At 49.1% G+C, this 20,297-nt stretch overlaps 1 protein-coding gene across 2 annotated transcripts in view; it reads left to right on the plus strand.

Moving 5' to 3' along the window:
• Positions 1 to 20,297, plus strand: part of ZNF536 (zinc finger protein 536) — a 437,569-nt gene that overhangs the window by 278,049 nt on the left and 139,223 nt on the right. The window contains exons 6-7 of one of the 2 annotated variants that reach the window (XM_077754627.1): positions 3,999 to 5,570; positions 13,151 to 14,048. In XM_077754627.1, the coding sequence (XP_077610753.1) occupies positions 3,999 to 5,570; positions 13,151 to 13,158 (1,580 nt within the window). In that variant the 3' untranslated portion in view covers positions 13,159 to 14,048. Of the gene's footprint in view, positions 1 to 3,998; positions 5,571 to 13,150; positions 14,049 to 20,297 lie in introns of those variants that run through there. The other variant, XM_077754626.1, reaches the window with a different exon arrangement.

The following is a 20,297-nucleotide window of genomic DNA, read 5'->3' on the forward strand; positions in this document are numbered from 1 at the left end:
CTTTGAAAACTCACTAGGTGGCCCCTAATCCAGCAGGGCCTGGACCCTTGGAGACCCAATCCTAAGAGTGAACACTTCATGTTTCTCAGCGATGGCCTGTGTTTTCTGGAGTAGCGGAGGCCAAGGCCTATCCTGAACTTCAGAAGAGCAGTGGGTTGAATGAGGAAGAGTTTCCGGCACTGTGTGGTATGTGTGTGTGTGTGTGTGTGTGTGTGTGTGTGTGTGTGTGGTATGTGTAGTGTGTGTATGAGTGGTGATGGGTGTGTGGTATGTGTGTGTGTGTGTGTGGTGTGTGTGGTGTGTATATGTGTGATATGTGTGTATGTTGTGTGTGTAGTGTAAACGTGGTATATGATGGGTGTGTGCGTAGTGGGAGTGTGTGTGTATGATGTGTATATGTGTGATGTGTGATATGTGTGTATGTTGTGTGTATAACATGCACATGTGGCATATAAGTGTATGATGGGTGTGTGGTGTGTGTGATATATGTATGTGTGCATTGTGTGGTGTGTGTGTAGTGTGCATGCATGGTGTATGACTGTGTGATATGTGTGTGTGGTGTATATATGGGTGTTGTCTGAGTATGTGCTGGGTGTGTGGTGTGTGTGTGTGTGTGATATTGTGTGATATATGTATGTGTGCATCGCGTGGTATGTGTGTAGTATGCATGCGTGGTGTATGACTGTGTGATATGTGTGTGTGGTGTGTATATGGGTGTTGTCCGAGTATGTACTGGGTGTGTGGTATATTTGTGTATGTGTGTGTGGTGTGTGTGGTGTATGACTGTTGTGTGAGTGTGTAATGGGTTATGATGTGTGTGGTGTATGACTATGATGTGTATGTGTAAATGTATGTGTATGAACGTTGCGTGCGATGGTTGTAGTGTGTGTGTGTGGTGCATGGCTGTTGTGTGAGTGTGTGATGGGTTATGTGTGTGTGAATGTGGTGGTATATGTGGTGTATATGTGCGTGAACTCCACTTGCTCTAGGAGCCGTGTGATCTGGGTCCCCTGAAAGCAGGGGTAGCTGGGGCCTTATCTCTGGTTCTTCATTCAGTTGCCCTCCCTACTTGGGAGGTGAAAAGTGCTCATTCATTCCATCTAAACATCGCGCAAAAATGACCTGCATGTTTCTGGGTGTGTGGTGCACACGTTTGTACATATGTGTCCCTGGCCCCATTCGGGAGACTTGGTTTCACTCTTGCCATAGGCCTTAGGGCTGATGTGAGCCTTAGTGAGCACTAGCAATGGCGACTTCGCACGTGACAGGCTGAGGAAGCCAAGTCCCCAAGATGGGAATCCTGTGTCCCGGGGAGTGTGGACCAGCATGGGGCCTCTCGTCCCCACTGCAGACTCTCTGGACACTTCCTAGGGTCTCCAGCAGACTACCATCGCTGCTCAGCCATCGCACCGTGCCTGCCTACAAGGGTGCTTCTCCACCCAGGCTCCACAGAGACCCACATGGGGGCCTTTGAGGGAGCTGAGTCCCTGTCTTCATTCTGAAAATGAACTCAGAATTTCCGGAAGTGGAGGTGGGACCAGGTATCAGCATTTTTTAAAAGCTTCAAGCAGTGTCTTTCACCTTGGTTTTTTTCCCAAGTGTAATGTTGACGGTGCATCTGAATCCCCAGGGACACTTGTTGAACATTCTGCCCTCTGGCCCCCACCCCAGACCTAGAGAATCAAACTGCTATGTGTTATGTTCCAGAACTAGTGTTACAAATCCCCTGGTGCTTCTAATGAGTTTGAGAACCACTGCTTTAGTGTGCATTTCAAATGTGTGTCCTTCGGAAATAGACACACACATCCTTATGCATCCCTGCAGTCCCCACCTAGTAACACAGCCCCTCACCCCACTGAGGCCTGGAGGCAGAAGCCCACATTTTCCCTCCGTAGCGCCTGCCAATGAACTCCCATGCGTTCTCTACGAACCCTTTGCCAGATGCACTTAATCATTTCCAGGTGCATTTCTGAAATGCATCCTGAGTTTCACCCAGTACCTACAGGCCTCACCTCTGCCAGCTCTCACTGCAGGGCCCTCTCCTAGGTTTCTGATAAAGTAGGGGGCCAGGAAATTGAGTTCCTAGTTAGAGTCTCCTGTCACAAGTCCGGCTACTAACTATCTCCTCAGCTCCAGGCCCTGCTTCTGCTCCAACTGGCTGCCGGACTGCTACGTCAGCCCAGAAGTGCCTGTCCATAGCACCTGTCTCTGACCTCTGATGAGACATCCAAATAGCATGGCTGGAGTGAATCTGACTCCAGGAAGTGAGAAAATGGTGCCCGAGGCCATTTATGCCTTTAGCTTAAAGGGGATAGAGTCTTCCTGCTAGATCCATGGCATTGGCCTAGCCAGAGACCAAAGTCCCAGTCTAAATTGGGACTTTCCAATTTAGAGACATACATTCCCAATTGGGCCCCTTTCCCGTCTCTGACGTGTCCAGGGGAGACCTTCAGCATCTTCACGGGTGAATGGGGAGCACATAGCCACCATGTTGAAAAGGCAGGCATAGTTTCTCCAAGGTTCCAGCATGAAATCTGGAGATGACGCTGAATCCCCTGGTGGGCCTCTTGTTTCCAGTATCAAGGAATCCCCCCCACCTCTCAAATGTTGTTACCTCCAAGTGCCCGATGCCTAGAGATTGGGAGTCAGAGCATCAGTTGAGAAAGACACAGCAAAATGTGTTCGGGATACACCACTCACCAGTGATTTGCCATTGCTTTTTCTATCAGTCTGGCATACAATCGAATAGAGGAATGGGTGGGGGCCACCGAATTTCCTGGGAGAAATAATTGTGGATATTGACAGGGTGCTATTGTGAATAAGCTAGCAGAGTGCCACAATCCCCTTGCTTCCAGAGAGCTTTTTGATTCCAAAGCCTAGAAGAGACCCTGGATTGCTAACAAATTCTTGGAATATATTTAAATCCACATCTGTTTATTCTCCTCCCTTCCTCTATCCCACAATGCAGGCAGGTCCAAGTTCCGTGTCATGGTATCTTTTTCCGTGGTGGAAAGAACAAAGAAGTTGGGTGTTGAATTTAAATAAATATTTAATTCATGAAAATGATCTTATATGTTTTAAAACACTCTTTAAAGCTATTTTTATTCTCTAGAAAGCGCTTATTATAGGTAAATTACACATTTTACTACCGAAGCATTACGTTTGCCATTAGTACAAATTTAAGGCGCTACGAAGACCAGTAGATAATGTTAATTTCAAATACAGAAACTAAATATATTTTGTACCTTTTTTATTACTCATTTTCTTTTAAGTTTTATTGACTGCTTTTTATCTTAACTATATGTCTTTACATGCTGCAATCATAATGCACTGTAATGGTATTAATATTTTATAGAATCGGTATTTATAGTTCTTTATTTAGAAACAATGCAGTAGGTCTGCAGATATCTGAGCTCGTCTGGAATGGTGCCCTCCAAATAATGATAAATTACTTGTGCAGTATGCCATTTGCTAATTATATCCATGATTTACTGCAGAGCAAGACTTAAATCATTCATTTCGGTCTTGCGTAACACTGCCATAAAATTTTTAGGTTTAAAAATGGTTTCCATGTGTATAATTTAAACAAATTTTAGAGCTATTGTATACACAAAATATTGCAACCACCCATTTGTTACATACTTCGTCTTTTTAAACTTCTACTTTTAATGATCAGTGTGGTTGAAATTATTATGCTTAATTTTCATAATCATAGCTTTTAAATCTACAGCCGTTTTCACATGTTAGATAAAGAAAAAGATAGCTAATTGTGTGTAGATAGTATGTCATTCCTGAATAGTCCCAAATGGTACAAAATCATTAAAAAAGCTTAAGAGTACGAATTATTCTTCTATTAAAAAACAGTTGCTCTCTAACTAATTATTAGTTTGAGCTGCTTTGTTTCCAAGAACAAATGTTGATCCTTCTAGCCTTGTTCAGCACACCAAAATGAGATAAACACTTTTTTTTCTCTTTCTTCTTCTACCGAAACCTTGCAGGTGAGAAGCCCTACAAATGCCCCCACTGTGATTACGCCGGCACCCAGTCAGCATCCTTAAAATACCACTTAGAACGGCACCACCGGGAGCGGCAGAACGGAGCCGGGCCACTGTCTGGACAGCCCCCAAACCAAGACCACAGAGACGAGCTGCCCAACAAAGCTGCTTTGTTTATCAGGCCAGACATCCTGAGGGGGGCCTTTAAGGGTCTCCCCGGAATCGACTTCAGAGGTGGCCCTGCCTCTCAGCAGTGGACTGCGGGAGCGCTCTCGTCCGTGGATCACTCGGGGCAGGCCGCCGGCATGACTTCCGAGGCCCCTTCAGATGCCCTGAAAGGTGCCGACCTTCCTTCCAAAAGCACCCACTTCTCTGAAATCGGAAGAGCTTATCAAAGTATCGTGAACAATGGTGTGAATTTCCACGGGTCCTTGCAAGCTTTCATGGACAGCTTTGTCCTCAGCTCCTTGAAGAAGGAGAAGGACATGAAGGACAAAGCCCTGTCTGACCCCCCGTCCATGAAAGTGCACGGGCCAGACAGTGGCGAGGACAAGGCCGGTGGGAAGGCGGTCCCGAGGAAGTCGGAGAAATCTCAGTATGAGCCTCTAGACTTGTCGGTGCGGCCGGATGCCGCCTCGCTCCCAGGCTCGTCTGTGACCATGCAAGACAGTATCGCCTGGCACGGCTGCCTGTTCTGTGCTTTTACGACCTCGTCCATGGAGCTGATGGCTCTTCATCTGCAGGCCAACCACCTGGGCAAAGGGAAACGCAAAGATAACGCCGTTGGGGTGACCCTCAATTGCAAAGACCAAGCCCGGGAGGCCAGTAAGGTGGCCCTGCTACCCTCAGTACAATCAAACAAAGAGATGGCGCTTCCCAACGTGATTGGGCCTCTAGAGTCTGCTTCTGAGAAGATGGCCCCAGGGCCGATCAAGGAGACTCTGGGCGAACAGAAGAGCGGCACATGGCCCAGCCTGGTGGACCCTGCGTTTTGTAACTTCCCGTCAGACTTCTACAAGCAGTTTGGCGTCTACCCGGGCATGGTCGGCTCGGGGGCTTCCAGTTCATGCGCCAACAAGGAGCCCGATGGGAAGGCCCACTCGGAAGATGATGCCCCGATCCTGATCCCTGAAACCACAAACAAGAATCCGACCGACGACCTCTCCGACATTGCCTCCTCGGAGGACATGGACTCCTCCAAGGGAGAAAACAACGACGACGAGGATATCGAGACAGAGCCAGAGATGATGAGCAAGCCACAGCCCGCCCTGAGCAAGGACAGCGCCGGCGACGGCGGGGACGGCCTGCCGCCAACAGGCACCCCTCAGCCTGTCCAGGGACTCGTGTCACCATTGCCCCAGACACCTGAGAAGCAGTGGCACGGCTCGGGCCTTCTTCCAGCCCCCGCCCCCTCGGCGGGCCTGCCCAAGCCGGAGCGGGGGCCCCCGGGCCTGGAGAAGCCGATGAACATGCTGTCGGTCCTCAGGGCCTACAGTTCTGATGGCTTAGCAGCCTTTAACGGCCTGGCAAGTAGCACAGCAAATTCTGGATGTATCAAGAGGCCAGACTTGTGTGGTAAGTTTTAGAATCCTCTTCCTTCAGTTCGTTTCCCAAAACATCAGTGCTGAATTGTGCATTTTTAAAAAATGAGGTAGACTCCTCCTTGAGCACATGTTTGAACTAACCATGAAAACACCCCGACAATGCTGTATATGCAGTGTAGACAATCACGAGCGTCCGTTTCATTTGGAAGGTTTAGAACTCAAGCTTTTGAGTTCTGGTTTGCACCCCAGTGATTGGAGATGCCCGTCCGGAAGGCATGGAGAGAGGGGGGTGGGGTCTCCCTGTGCGAACTACTACTGTTTTTAATCTGTAACTGGAGGGGGATCATATTTCTAAGAATGAAATCCCAGACGAAAAGACATGGTAACGGGGAAACCCTTCAGTATTTTGACCTTCTGCGTAAGATGGCGGAAGACAGCTCCTTACCGCTTTGCTCAGCCAAACCTGCTTTCTTAAACTTTTCTTTATATTGACTTAGAGGCTACTAAAAGTCGTATCCATCACACTAACCACCATGTAGAAATAAAGTGATCCTCTCTCCAACCAGGGAGATTGTTTGGGAGTGTTTGTGACTCCTCTCTAGACATTCCAAATGGCAGTTATTGTGACTTGGGCCTTCCACTATTGCCTTCTGTCCGTCTGTATCTTCACCTGTCTGTCTGATGTTCTAACAAGCAATGTACATTGTCAAATCCCTGGTTAGCAGTGTTGTATGATGCTGTGTGCCTTGGACTTATGCCTGCCTGATCTTGTTAGCAAATTGGCACTTCTTTACCTCCTTAAAGAATATGGTTACCCCCAAAGTCATTCCAGATCTTAAAAATGTAATAATAAATTTGAAGCCTAGAATTGGATCCAGTGACTGTCAGGGTGGGCAGGGAGGATCAGGCATTTTCTTGGCGCCCAGATATTCCTATCTGAAAGCCTCTCTCTGAATAGGAGCTCGGTGTATTATGTCTAGTCCCTCGTATCCTTGCCAGAGACAAATGATCACGGTACCTTTCCACATTTAATCTATGAATGGATTTCTGTGACTTTACTGCACCTGTTGAAAAAAGGAAAGGAGAGAAGGAAGAAAAGGAGGGAGAGAGAGGGAGGAAGGAAGGATAATGGAAGGGGTTATTTTTTAACCTCCAAATTCCGATGTTCCCTTTTAGCACAGAGCAGAATTCAGGAAACTGGACTTGGTTCACTATTTAAAATGATATATTTCTTTTACCCTCTCCTTCCCTAATTCACTAAGAACTGGATCAAGCAGTCAGGAATATTTTTTTGAATCGTCAAAAATCACTAAATGGATTTCTGACAGTTCAAAAAATATTGACAGTTCCTTACGCTGAATGATTCACAAAGCCCCATTAACCAGTACCCCCAGATCTATTTTTATCCACATATAATTCATTACTTTTGAAGCTGCTAAAAACAATATTTAAAAGAAGGAGAAAAGGGTTTTATGTCAATCCAATTTTTTTTCTTTTTTTCTGGGGGAATGATGTTTAAGTCTTTTTTTTAAATTTTCATCATTGTTTTAAGTCTGTGACTTTTCTTCTTTTATTGTTGTTTTGTCTTTTTTTTCTTTAAGTCTATTTTCAGCTTTTTCAAACGCTTATGTAGGACCATAGTTCCTGCCAGGAATCCATACATCAGAAAAAGATCACAACCTGCCATGTTCATAAGCTCATTCTTCTTGAGATGAGCTCATATTGCCCCGATTAATATTCCCATCTTCCTATCAACGCTGAAGGAACGAAGGCTGCCTGCCTCAGAGCAGCTCGCCCACTGGTGTCCTTCTGCATAGTGAGGGTAGAGGGGAGGCAGCATCAGGGTCCCCACTGTCTTGCGAGCCATTGTCCTTGCCTCCTCCCAGATAGCAGCCCCCAGCTCTCCCCTGATAGCTCCAGGGTATATTCAAAACACTGGGCTCAGTTAACTTTTCAGCCATTGCACAGCAGATCCTGGGGTTTAAGGTATGGCTCCTCTCTTGAAAGGGGAATAGAGACCCTCAGGCCAGCCAGGCAGAAACCAGGCAGCCTGGTAGCCTCTCCAGGTCGGGGCTGGGGCCTTACTGCTCTACCCTGCACTCATTGTAAGAGACCAGAATGAACTCTGGCCATCAACTGCCTATTTTTAGAGAGCACAGGTTCTACATTTGATTGGGCCTCAGTGTCATCCGTATCCTCTCGCCTGAGCTTGGAAGCAGCCGGGAAGGCCCTTCCCTGGCCCTTGTGTTTGCTTGGGGCAGGCCAGAGGCACTGTCCCTTTTCTTCCAAGGGGGGGCCTGCCCCTGCCCTGTCTTCATTCCCTGCCTCCATCATTGGACCACCATAATCAAAATCCTCTTATTTTGATTTATTTTCGTACTGGCTGCTATGTGTCCCAGGGCCTGAGGGCTGGAGGCAGGCATATTCATCCTTCCTAACAGTAAGATATCTGGGAGGAAAACTGGAGCCTCATGGGGCACAGAATGGGCATTTAGGGGCATTTCTCTCACGGTCCAGCTCACTGTCTTTCTAGCATTGCAATAAGCACACATGATGGTTGAAAACTTTAAACCCTTATTGGCTTGACTTTGCAAGAGTGGAAATGATATTGGCATAAGGAATCAAATATTCCTGATGTGTATTCCCTCTTCTCTGCCTCACTCAAAGTGGATATGGATTTCCAAATGGAACCACCAGCTTGGTATCTGGTTTCCTCAAGAAGCTGGGCTTTGCCAAACCCAAGAATTACTCTGGTATTCCTCATCTCTGGAGAGTTTGGGGTCTGACATTTGTCTAGCTTGTAAACTTGAATCCCCACTTTGATGCCCCTAGAAACAGGCTTGTAGGAGGAGCTAAGGTCCGTCTGTGTCTATTCTCATGGGATGTGAAAGTGTTTGAAGAAGCATCAGTAAAAATCTTGTTCAGATCACACAGACTCCCCACGGAGCTCAGCAGCAACTCTGACACATGCTGGTGAGTTAGAGGAGGTAGCATCTAACCCTAAAGTCTGTGGCTGACTCTCTTATTGCAGGCTTTCCTTCTAGGTGCTTCCCTAGCCCTGCATGCCTGCTTTCTAACTGCTAAAACTCTGGTCTTCCATTGCTTGGCCTCACGGACCTAGGTTCCAGGCCAGCGAGCACTTCCCAGGCCTGGCCAGTGTATTTCTGACTCTGGTTTAGAAGAGAGAGATGAGGAGAGGGACCAACCCAGCCCATTGGGTAGGAGACGCCTGTGGCACGTGCCAATGTTGAGAGCTTGTGCCTGAACTTCCAAAGGGTCCTTCCACAGACAATAGGGCATTCACCTGTCAGAGAAGATCCCAAGAAGGAGCCATCTTGGATTAAGCTGGAGGACATACACTGTTGCTTCTAGAGTAGGTCATATCCCACTATGGGCCTGATTTTATTAGGTGAAATCACACTCCAGTTATAGCTTCCATTTCTTAAGGTGTCTTTCAGACTCCAGGCATAGCCCACATTTCTTTATTCTGCTGAAGAAACATGACGTACAGGGTCATTCAGTGTCATTAGAGAAACTGGATGTACCCTGGAGTTTGTTGGAATGGATTTGACCTTGGTTCTGTAATGGGACAGGGGCCACAGGAGTATCTAATTGGGGAGTAAGGGCAGACCAGAGCAGTGGTCACATCCACTGATAGGACAAGGTGGACCATCTCTTTGTCCAGTCTGAAAAACCTGGATGAACTGCTGGGTCAGCCAGCAGCATGGAGGTCGGACAGCGTGGACGGCACGGGCTTCTGTGTGGCCCAGACGGCACACAGGCCAGTCTGCACGGCACCTGCAGGGCCGGCTGCATGGTGGGGTTACAGAGCACAGTTCACTCCAGGTTGTGGATTTGGAAAGCAACCCACAGATTGCCCTTACTCTTTGCCTTTCAAACTTGAGACAGATGGCTGGGGGCCATCACGTATTGAAGCCTGGAAGCAGAGCTTGCTCAGTGTCTTTGGTGAGCCCAAGGGCAAGATTGATGGGCAACATTAAAGGGAAAGGCAATGCGAAGAGGATGACCTCTTTGGCCCCTGAAGCTCTGGGGTTACCACTACGCAGGGAAGCCAGGCTGAGCGGGGAGACTCCGCCGGTGTGTCCATCATGGGCCTTGCACAGTGTCTTCCAGACTAAGGCACCTGTCAGCCCCCAGGAGAAGCTATTGGGATTACAAGGTCATTAGCAACAAAGGCCCCAGTAGTCCTAATTTGTCAGTCTCAGGTTATAGGGAAACTCGATTTCCTAACCCAAATTATGCCTGTGAGACCAAGGGTTCCCTGGGCTTTCACAGTAGTGAAAGAATTGGGACCGCTCCTTAAAAAAGAACACCGGATCCACTGAAACTTCTTCATAGGCTAAGCTGTGTGATAAAATGAACCAGGACATCTGAGCTCAACGCTGTTAAAATGGGACTTCTGTCCTCCAAAAACCTTGCTGATTTCCAGTGTAGGCAGTTTGAAAATACTCACTACTTACCAGCTACACCGTCTAAAGCAGGAGTTGGCTACTACTTTCTTAAGGGACCAGGGAGAAAATACATTAGGATGGCAGGCAGTGTGGTCTTAGGCAGGGTCATGGCCACTCGACCCTGCCCTGCAGTGCCCGAGGAGCCGTAAATGATCATTAAACAACTGGGTGTGGCTGTGTTCCAATAAAACTTTATTTACTAAAGCAGGTGATGAGCTGGATGAGGCTGACCTCTGCTCTAGCATAAGGAAGGAGGTGCTGCTGTGTAGTCCCTAGAGAAGATATGCAGGAGCCTGGCTGCTGTTGCTCCGCAGGCCAATGAGATGATGCAGAGAAGGCCCAGGTTAGCAGCTACAGGGCTCTTTTATTGCCACTGGAGACAAAGCCAGAGACACTGGAGACTTTCCCAAGAGAGAGGGTTTGTAGACCCAGATGGCCTGGTGCACTTGTTCCCAGAAGGCCACCTCTCTGCCAATGCACTGAAGACTTGCAGGAGAAGACCCCTTCATGGCTTATGGCAGTTCCAAAGTCTCCCCAGACATGGCCAGTGCAGGTAGAGGGGCAGGAGCTAGACTCTGAAGGGAGGTTGCTCTGTGGAGGCCTCAGTTCCCTCACTGATGGACTGAAGTAGAAAGACAAAACCAGACAATAGAGGTAGAAGAGCTTGGAAAACTGGTTCTCAGTTGAGTTGGTGTTTTCTAGTGGAAGGAAATGTCCATTTGGGGCTGTCATGATGGAATGTTGGTAGCTGTCTCCCTTTGGCACAAAACAAGTACAAATCTCACTTTCCATCAAGGCTTATAGAGACATGTTTTGCTTCCTCACGTCTGCCATGACAGGTCACGGATAGCAAGGAGATTCTGCTGGTGACTGTGATATTTGTCACAGTGGCCCCACCATTTCAATTTATTTTTTTTTTAATATTTTTTATTTGAGAGAGACAGATTGTGAATGGGGGAGGGGCAAAGAGAGAGGGAGACACAGAATCTGAAGAAGGGTCCAGGCTCTGAGCTGTCAGCACAGAACCTGATGCGGGCCTTGAACTCCCGGACCCTGAGATCATGACCTGAGCCTAAGTCAGATCCTTAACTGACTGAACCACCCAGGTGCCCCCACCATTTCAATTTCTAACCAATTCTCCTCCTTCCTGCGAGAAGGCAAGTGCTTAGCGTAGGGAGGAAGTCCCTCCTCCTCAGTGTTTGACCAAAAAATGGCTAAAGTCTGTGGTCAGTTAGAGATTTCCAAGGGGGGTTGGTTGGAGTGTGTGGAAACACTGTGAGAGCTCCCCGTGTGTGTGTGCATGTGTGTGTACACCTGAGTGTGTATAGATGCCCAACCATAGGCAACAGGTGCACAGCCCAGAGCATTTGGTATGTTTTTGGTCTTATGGATGATTCTAAGATTGAAGGGGTGGCCTAGTAGCCAGCAGGTTCTAATGAAGAAAGGAGGTAAACCTAGGAAAGTGGCACAAGAAGAGAACCACAAAATCTAGATCCACCAAGTGTATAGGAGCCCACGTTCAGCCAATACCAAGGAGGGCCATTAGCCTAGAAGACCCTGGGCCCCTCCCCTGTAGGGCCTTGTTGTCTCTGGAGCTGACATGCTTTATTTTGAGTCAGATGAGCAATCATTCCTCCTTCTTCTCTTCTTTATGAGCTGATTCTAAAAGGGATTGACTTGCAGAGCTGTCGATAGAGCACAACTTTGCACTCGCTTTCTCTGCCAGATTTTATCATTTACAGATTGGCCGTTGACTTCCAGAGTCCAGCCTGCTCCCAGTAACAGTGTGTGTCCAGGGTCTGATGTTAGACCCCAGTAGAGGGGACCATTTGGCCTATGCTGAAGTCCAAGGGCACATCCTTCTTAAGTTAATGCAGAGCAGTACTCCATCCTGCCCTCTCTGCTCCTGCTGGCTGCCTCAAAACCAGCCACAGAACCTGTCCCTTTGACTCTGGTGGGACACAGGGCAGGTGCTATCATCTGGGATCCCCTGCAGAAATTGGCACCCAGGGATGCACTCTCCTCTTACCCTCGTCCAAAGCCTCATGGTGTGCACTGTCTTGGTGAAGAGGCAACCTCTTTGGAAGGTAGCCTTTCCAAACTCTCTGGGCATTCTCCTCCTCCTTCTCCCCTTCCCTCCTTTTAGATTAAATGGGAATGCCACTGACGTGATGTCGTTTGCACTGCAGGATGACAGAACTGTTGTGTGAATACCATTGTATTTGCCAAATGGTCCACTCGTCATTTCAGAACAAACAAATGGATGGTGTCTGTAAGTCGGCAAACACTGGTGACATTTAGCCTTGTTTATGTTCCTTTCCTTTTGCTGCATATTTTTGGCTCCAAAAGCTACTGTCTGAATCAACAGTGCCTCCGAAGCAGGAGAAAAGTCTGGTAGCTTTCATTTTGGTTTCTATGTGCATATTCCTTTTGGATTGCTCGATACCTACTGCCCAGGACTCAGCCTAGGGTGAGAGAAGACAGCAACGAAGGTCTTTGGTTCAAAAAAATATATACATACACAGACACAGACACACGTGTACACATTTTTTCTCCCCAGTAATGACTTAAGACTGGGAGGGAGGAAGAGAAAGCTGAAAGAAGAGAGTGTTGTCAGAACAGACACCCACATCCCTGGGGACGTACCAACTCTCCGAGCTCGCTGGCCGGCCACTGCCATGTGATAGAGCAGCAGCATGGCCCCCTCGCTGTCCTGCGCTGAGTGCAGGTGTCCTGAGCTAACGCTTTGGCTTCTCCTTTCTTCCACTGCTGACTCGGAGTCATGGTTGACACTGACAGCCACGTAGATACAGGCCACATCTTAGCTGCTGGAGGAATCAGGTTCTTTTCTTTTTTATATTCAGATGTTGTGTGCAGAGCCCAGGTTTCAAATAAGTAGTAATTATCTCCTATTACTTAGCGCTGATCAACAGCACCTCTACGCCTAATTGCCAACCTGCTCTAATCACGTAGACTATTCTTGCTTTAGCCAGAGATGGAAGGACCAAATTTTATAAATATTGCTTTATTGTCGTTACTCCATTAAACAATTAGGGAGTGTGGCCCTGTCCTTGCTTTTGAATGCCTCTAGCCTACGTGGTTTCTGGATTGTTTAATGAATCTGCACATTTTCTTGCAGGTAAGTGACACCCCTGTTCTAGTCGGTCTAGCTGGACTTGCCCTTGTCTGTTCGTGCTCCTCGGTGGCTATCTGCAGCTTGTTAATCGTGTAAAGTCAAGAGAAGAATGTATACACATATGTGTGTTGAATAAATAATTACTATTGGCACAGGTATGTGTATACACACGGCACACCAACCCCACTACAGTATATATAGCAGAGAATCAGGGAGGTTAAAAATACTGCCCCATATGTTCCACTATTAGTCATGGATCGCAAAGGCTTAGTAACTTGAACGAGAGAAAATTCCCTCCAAGTCATGAATCCTGAGTGACAAACGCTGGTAGATTGGAGGTCCCTTCATCTGTGAAAAATCTGACTGGTGGGGGGCGGGGGTCTGCTACGCCAGCTCGCCAAGCTTCTAGGGGTGGGTCCTGAGGGTCTTGTTGGCATTACTGCTTGTGTCTGATTGTCCTGTATTTTGTAACACTTTAGAAGACTACAGAAAAGTGCAGTAATTATCTTTCTCCATAGTATTTAAGCAGTGCTATTGCTAGTTTAATATTGTGTCAGGTCGTCCTATTAACCGGGAACAGATGACAGTAAAATCCCAGGGAACAGGCACCTTGGCATCCACAACTTCAAAAATGGTGATTGAAGCAAAATGTGTAAAACTTGTGCTGGGTTATCGTGTGCTTTGGACTAGAGTATTGTTGAAGTAATTAGAAGATTATATTAAGGTGTTCCTGGTAATGAAGGCATGTAAGTTATAATAATTGTAGCTCTCTGAATAAGTGTCAAACTATATCTTTAAGTGTGCTGTATGCTGAGTTACAAGTTAGGTCATTTATGAATGGAATGTAAAACAATACTAAAAATGCTTCAATAACTTATCTTGGTATTGCTAATAAAAAAAAGCTGTGAAACATTAGTGCAGTTTTGAGTCATTATGTTAATTCATTCCACAACACCGCCCCCCTCACCCTGTGACGTCCTCGCAGTCGGAAGCCTCCACAGGACATTCAGGGAATGCTAGTTTGCTGCTCCACCGGGCTGTTAGCGGGGCAACTGGTTGCTTTTTCCTCCCACCCACCTTTAGCAGGCCCCACTAGTAACCACTCCCAAACGGGCAAATGTAAAGGCACCTGCAGGTTTGGTGAGGTGACATGGTGGTGGGTGGGTGACAGCCGGGCAACACATGTGCATGTCTCTGTACAAGTGACTCTGGGCACCAAGACCCCCCAGGTCTGCTCACTGGCCCCGTGCGTAGGGACCCTGAGGCACGCAGCGCACAGGCTGCTGTCCCCCAGCCCAGGTGGGGGAAAAGACTGCTCACACCCAGCCTCCCTGCAGCAAACCTCCACCTGTGCTTTGAATCCCGTGAAGTGTAGGGTTTTTTTAAAAAAAAAATTTAACGTTTATTTATTTTCGAGAGACGGAGAGGGACAGAGTGCAAGCGGGGGAGGAACAGAGGGAGAGGGAGACACAGAATCTGAAGCAGGCTCCAGGCTCAGAGCTGTCAGCACAGAGCCCGATGCAGGGGCTCGAACCCACGAACTGTGAGACCGTGACCTGAGGCGAAGTCAGATGCTTAACTGACTGAGGCACGCAGGCGCCCCCCCCATGAAGTGTAGTTTTAAATGGAAAGGTGCTCGGAATTGTTGGAGTTGGAATATTTTTTTACGCAGAGATTTTTGGGTTGTGCCTGGGTTTGCTGTCACAGGCTCTTGCCTGCCCGGTGCCCCACCCGATACCATGATGATGGGTGGTGGGAGGTGCAGGAAAGAAGGAGTTCGTGTTCCGTTTTGTTGCTTAGATTTTTTTCTGTCCGTGAGCTGGACTTCAGGGCCCTGTCACTTTGCAGCATTTCCAAGCCTTCCGGCTTGGGTCTGTTTTGGAAACATCTGGATTCCGCGCACACCTCCGCTCCCTCTTTAATGGTCTTGTTGCGGGGTCAGGGGAGGTATTATTATCTTGACGGAGTCCCCACAGTCGAGATAAGTCAAGCGTCCCATGTGTCCGAGTTGATGGAAGCCTGGAAATGTCCCCCAGAGCAGCCCTGGCCTGAGCAACGGGACAGTCACAGCACCTTGACTGCTGGGAACATTCTCTCTAGTATGTCTCCCACAAACTGTTGACATGATCCCGACCCCAAAGACCATATACAGGATGAGATTGTCTCTGATCTGAGAGAAGTGGAGAGAAGGGAGAGATTCTGCCTCTGAGGGTACATGACAAAGCCCACACGAAAAGCATAGATCTTGAAGAAGTTTTGCTAGTTCTCTGTGTCAACTGCTTCCTGATTCTCTGTTCATGGGGGGCTGAGAACATACACTGTGGGTTCTGGTAAGAAACATGATAGACCCTGCCATGCCCAGCCCAGGTAAAGGGAAGTGACCCCAACCCCAGGCCCCGGGCCCACATGGCCACCCTGAGCCTGAACCGAAAGAAGGACTCCAGGAGGGTTTTGTCTGTTTCCAGTGCCCCTGAGACTGAGGGACTGCACCCTTTCCTGGGTTCTCACATCCTGAGGATCCATGGAGCCTGTCTCAACGGGGCCACGTTGCACCTGCAACGAGGTGCAGTGTTCCCTGGGGGCCTGAAGCCCCGTTTGGGTTAAGAAGCCACATGTGCAGCTCCCAGGATGGGGCTCACCACCACCCACTTGCGTCAGGCCTAGGGGCGCGGGTGGGGAGAAGGAGGGCTCTGGAAGGCTGCTGAGCCTCAGTGCCTCCCCTCAGAGTTGAGCATGTTGCCAGCGGCATTGTTCACCGTTCACAGCCACTCTGCACACTCCTGGACTGCTTGCCTACCCCATAGCCCTGACCTTGCCAAGCCAGCAGGGACTCGGGGGCCCAGTGAGGGGCTGGGGGCCTTGGGTGCAGAGGGAGTACCACTGAAGGGGACAAAGCATCACGCTGATGGTGGGAGGGCTCCTGGGGCTGCTTATCGGGGCCTCTGCTGTTTTCTCTCCCTCCCTGGGCCCATCCCCTAATAGGGTCTCTACCCACATCCGCCTCTAAGGCAGGAGGTCTTTCCTGAGTCTCTCCCCAGTGGTGACTTCTCAAGGATTTCTATGGATTTTGTGGATTCTCTTCCTTTTATGAACTGAGTCCCAGCCTCCTCTCACCTCTCTTTTCATGGCACCCCTGCTTCTCTCTCCCTTCCCCCTCATTCCCGCCTGGGAGAAGAACTCCCTTCTCACCCGCTGAGCGTTCTTGGGAACATCCTGTCTGCTGTGTGCAAGCTGGGTGGATTCCGGCCTCTGGAACGAGCTGACTTCATTTCACAGCTCTGCGTGGGAACTGCAGCTCTGTTCCCTGCTGTCACCCCCCCCCAACCCCATGTGGGGTTCTAACAAGCCCCACCTATTTGCACTCCACTTGGGGCAACCACAAGCATCACCTCTTGGATCTGCCCTTGACACTTCAAGGGTCAAGCAGGGCTGGCCCACTGATGTGAGATAAACAGGAGACCCCCTTGGTAGGTGAGACTGAAGTTTCGAGGAGGTCATTGTGCCTTAAGGAAGGGAACGGTGCTCTGCACCTTATGGTAAGACAGAATCTACACATGTGGGCAGATGTGTTTGCTTTGATGAAATTCAGATATTCTGGTCGGTGGGGGGAACAATCTAAACTTTGGGAAGTGGTTATGGCTCACATATAGTCACATTCTCAGAGATGTCATGATTGCATTACCTTCCTGAGGATGCATTCGAACACTGGCAGTGTCGTCCCTGCCTGAGCAGATTCTGCCTGTTGAGCAAACAGGGTGCCTCTTCAAGGTTAGAGTTGGGCAACTTTGCAAAGCCATTTCATTAGCAATGAAATGGGGCACACCCACTTGTGTGCCCAGACGCTGGCTGGCTTTCTGACGAGTCTCTCTCTCGTGCTTTTTGTGGCGTTGTCCAGACACACCCATCTAATCGTAACCCGCTGCTCGCGAGGTTACGTTTTCTTTTTGAACTTCTGTTGTTGTCAAATTAATATAATATGCTCTCAATTATCCACATAAAAGGAGAAAGGCACCCAAGCAGGGAAAGTAAATTTGCAATTAATTTCCTAAATTATTGCTCTTTTTATATGATGGACAAGCCGCTTTTCTCCTTTGATTCAAGCCTTTTTGTATGGCCTGGAGGGAGGGCTGGGCAGACCCCCATGACAGCCCACTCCGAGGTGTTCATCCCTGGGACAGGGCTGCAGCTGGATGTGCTGTGGGCATGTGGGGTGGCCTCAATGGGTACTTAGGGGTTCGGGGTATGTTGGGCTCTTTCTTGTTAAGGAGAGTCCACAAATCTCAGTCTCCCAAGATCCCATTGGTGACCTAGTGGAGGGTCTCGCAAAAGCAGACCCTAAGCTAAGAACCCAGGTGGAAGTAGTGTATGGGAAGAGACCCCAGGGGCCATGAGGAAGGGAGCAGTGAGGGAGACAAGGAAACTGGCCAGGTGTGTTAGTGAGAGAGTTGCCGCTGCCGGGGACTGGGCTCAGTGCCTCCATGGACCCTCCAGGATACAGTGTGGAGCTCATCTCAGAATTACCCCACTGAGGGTTGAAGAAGCTGGGGTATTTAGTCGAGGGTCACTGCAGCCCACTCAATGACCAAGCAGTCTTCTTACATTCAGAGAGAACCCAGAGGCCACCGGCATGCTGAGGAACTGGAAGGGAAGAAGTAAGACACCAACAGCATGTGCCCCAAGTGGGAACCCCTTGGCCGGAAAGTTCTTACCCACTCAGTGTACCGCAGAAGGTCGCCAAGGGTGACAGATACTCATCCCATGATTCCTTGTGGGAAGTGAACTATGCATTTTAAATATTGAGATGGTCATAGCCTCTCAGGCACAAGTTTATGGGAGGCCAGATGGGAGGTCTGGTCTCGGGGTCAGAAGACCAGCTTCAAGGAGCTCCGACAGCTAATCCTTTAATGTGGGCACCATTTTCCTGTTGGTGAAAGGAGGGGTGCCTGGAAGTCCCTTCAGTAACCTCCTGGGTCTCAAACGCTGGCTTTCATGGTCCTTTCTAGCCCAGACTTTCCAGGAGAACTTGTCAGACCTGGTCAGCCCTAGAGTCCTTGTGCACACTCACTTCAGCAGGGCCCTGGGTGTGGGCGCCAAGCTGGTATCCCCACAGGTGCATGGACATGTGGGATTTAAGGTTGGCCAAGACTATTTACTCTTCATGGGCATGGGGCATGTGAGTACTCACCTCATTGTGAAGACATTTTCATTAAATCATAAGGGAAAGCATTGAGGAATTTCTCTTTTTCTTTAGAGGGAATCAGCACAACTGGCTTTTTGAGCACACGGTCGTGCAAGAAACACCTGATCATTTGACTTTTTTTCCCTTTTCAATTGTCAACCCCATGTTCACAGTGGAGCTTGTGAAGATGGTATTTTCCATGACTAAGTTTTCCTCAAACACATTACAGACACCAGTTTGATAATCCAGTGTGTCCCTCTTAGGACAGTAGTCCCTCTTGGGAGCCCCCAACTCCCAGCCAACATTCCTACCTGGTGACACCTAGAGAGAGAGAGAGGAGGTGCCAAGTATGGTAGGAATCGTACTCCATCGTGCACGCATAGGGCGCAGGGGCACGCACGTCCTCCCACGCCTGGGGCCTTTCTGCTCTTCTATCCTCAGAGCTCTCTTGGTCACTCAAAGTCGCTGCTGGCTAGCAAGCCACACACACCCCCAACTTGGGACAGTATGTGTTATCTCCAAGTGTGAACCCCTCAAGTCCTTGGTCTTTTGTTTTCAATTGAATATAACCTCATTCCTCAGTTTTGTTTTCCATCAAATGGCGCACATATGTGCCCTCAAGAGAATAAGATGAATGTGAATGAGTGACTTGGAGATTGGCGAGTCATCCACATTTCAATTATTTTAGGATTTCTGCAGCTGTGCAGGACCCAGGGCTCCCATGAAAACTCAGAGCTCACTAAGACCTTGGCAAGTGGATAGAGAATCTGGGTAGTGCAAGTGGGAGGTATGGTGTCCCCATCCCCCTGCCAGTCTGCAGAAGCCACTGGACAGGGCTCTGCCTAAGGAGCTGGGCTAGGAGCCCTCCCATCCCGGAGCGGACACCTCCACGGAGGAAACCATTCAGTTCAGGTTCAGTGAGCTGGTTCCTGGAAAATGCAGAAATCTCTTCTGCTCGTTCCAATGGAGCCATCTTTCCTGTGTTCTACGGCTACAAAGGATTTATAATTCGGAGATTTAAAATAAGATCCTTTAGCAGTCAACCAGGGGAAACAGGATTCTTGTACCGGCGGCTTTTGCTTTACATGAAAACCTTGGGCTTGAAGTGTTGTCTTTACATCACACTGAGGGCTGTTGATTTTAAATCCCAAGGGGGATTTTCTTGGGGACTTTGGGGTAGATGCCTTTGCCTTTCATTCATATAGGCGGAGTACCTGGGTGTCCCTAGCATGGGGTGGGCTCATGAAATTCTCAGCTCTTTCTCATGGCAGGAGGTGGAGGAGGTAGGAGTGAGGCAGGAGTGTGCCAAGCAGGCAGACTTCCCCTATCCTGGAAACCCCAAGAGGGAGAGGGTCTTCGGATTTGGAGCCAGGCATGTAGGATCCTCCCAGTGGGGAAAAGAGGGACTCCCTTGGGCCGAGGGCATCCGGGGCCTGACAGCCCAAGAGAGTCAGGGAGCAGTTTGGGACGTGCAGGCCCCGGAGACCCCAGACTGGAGACCATGCCCATTATGTCAGGTGTCCGCTGGATAGTTTGAAGGGATGGCCGAGCCCCGGGGACCTGGTCTGTGACAAAGTGTGGACAGAGGGACGGGGAGCCAGAAGGACCTGATGATGAGAGAGGATTCAAAGAAGCAGAACAGAAAGTGGGCCTGGAGGACAGAAGTGAAGGAAACAAGCCAAGAGAGAAAATAAAAACAGAGCAGAAGAAAATGATAGAGAAAGCCCCCGGAGGGGAGGGCAGACGAGGAAAGCCGGGAGGAAGCAGGGAAGAGAAGCCAGCAGAAATGAGCGGGTCCAGGCCGAGGGGAACCCTCGGGAAGCCGCCGGGGCTCACAGGTGGCGCTGTGCTGATGGGAAGGGCCTGGCTGCTGGGCTAGCGGTTCTCCCAGCTCTAGAGGGAACAGAGGGGGATGGCCGAGGGGGCTGCAGAGGCCCAGCCTAACAGCACCACCTCCTCCTGGGGCTCCAA

Source organism: Crocuta crocuta, unplaced genomic scaffold (assembly GCF_008692635.1).
Source record: "Crocuta crocuta isolate KB4526 unplaced genomic scaffold, BGI_CrCroc_1.0 scaffold121, whole genome shotgun sequence".
NCBI lineage: Eukaryota > Metazoa > Chordata > Mammalia > Carnivora > Hyaenidae > Crocuta > Crocuta crocuta.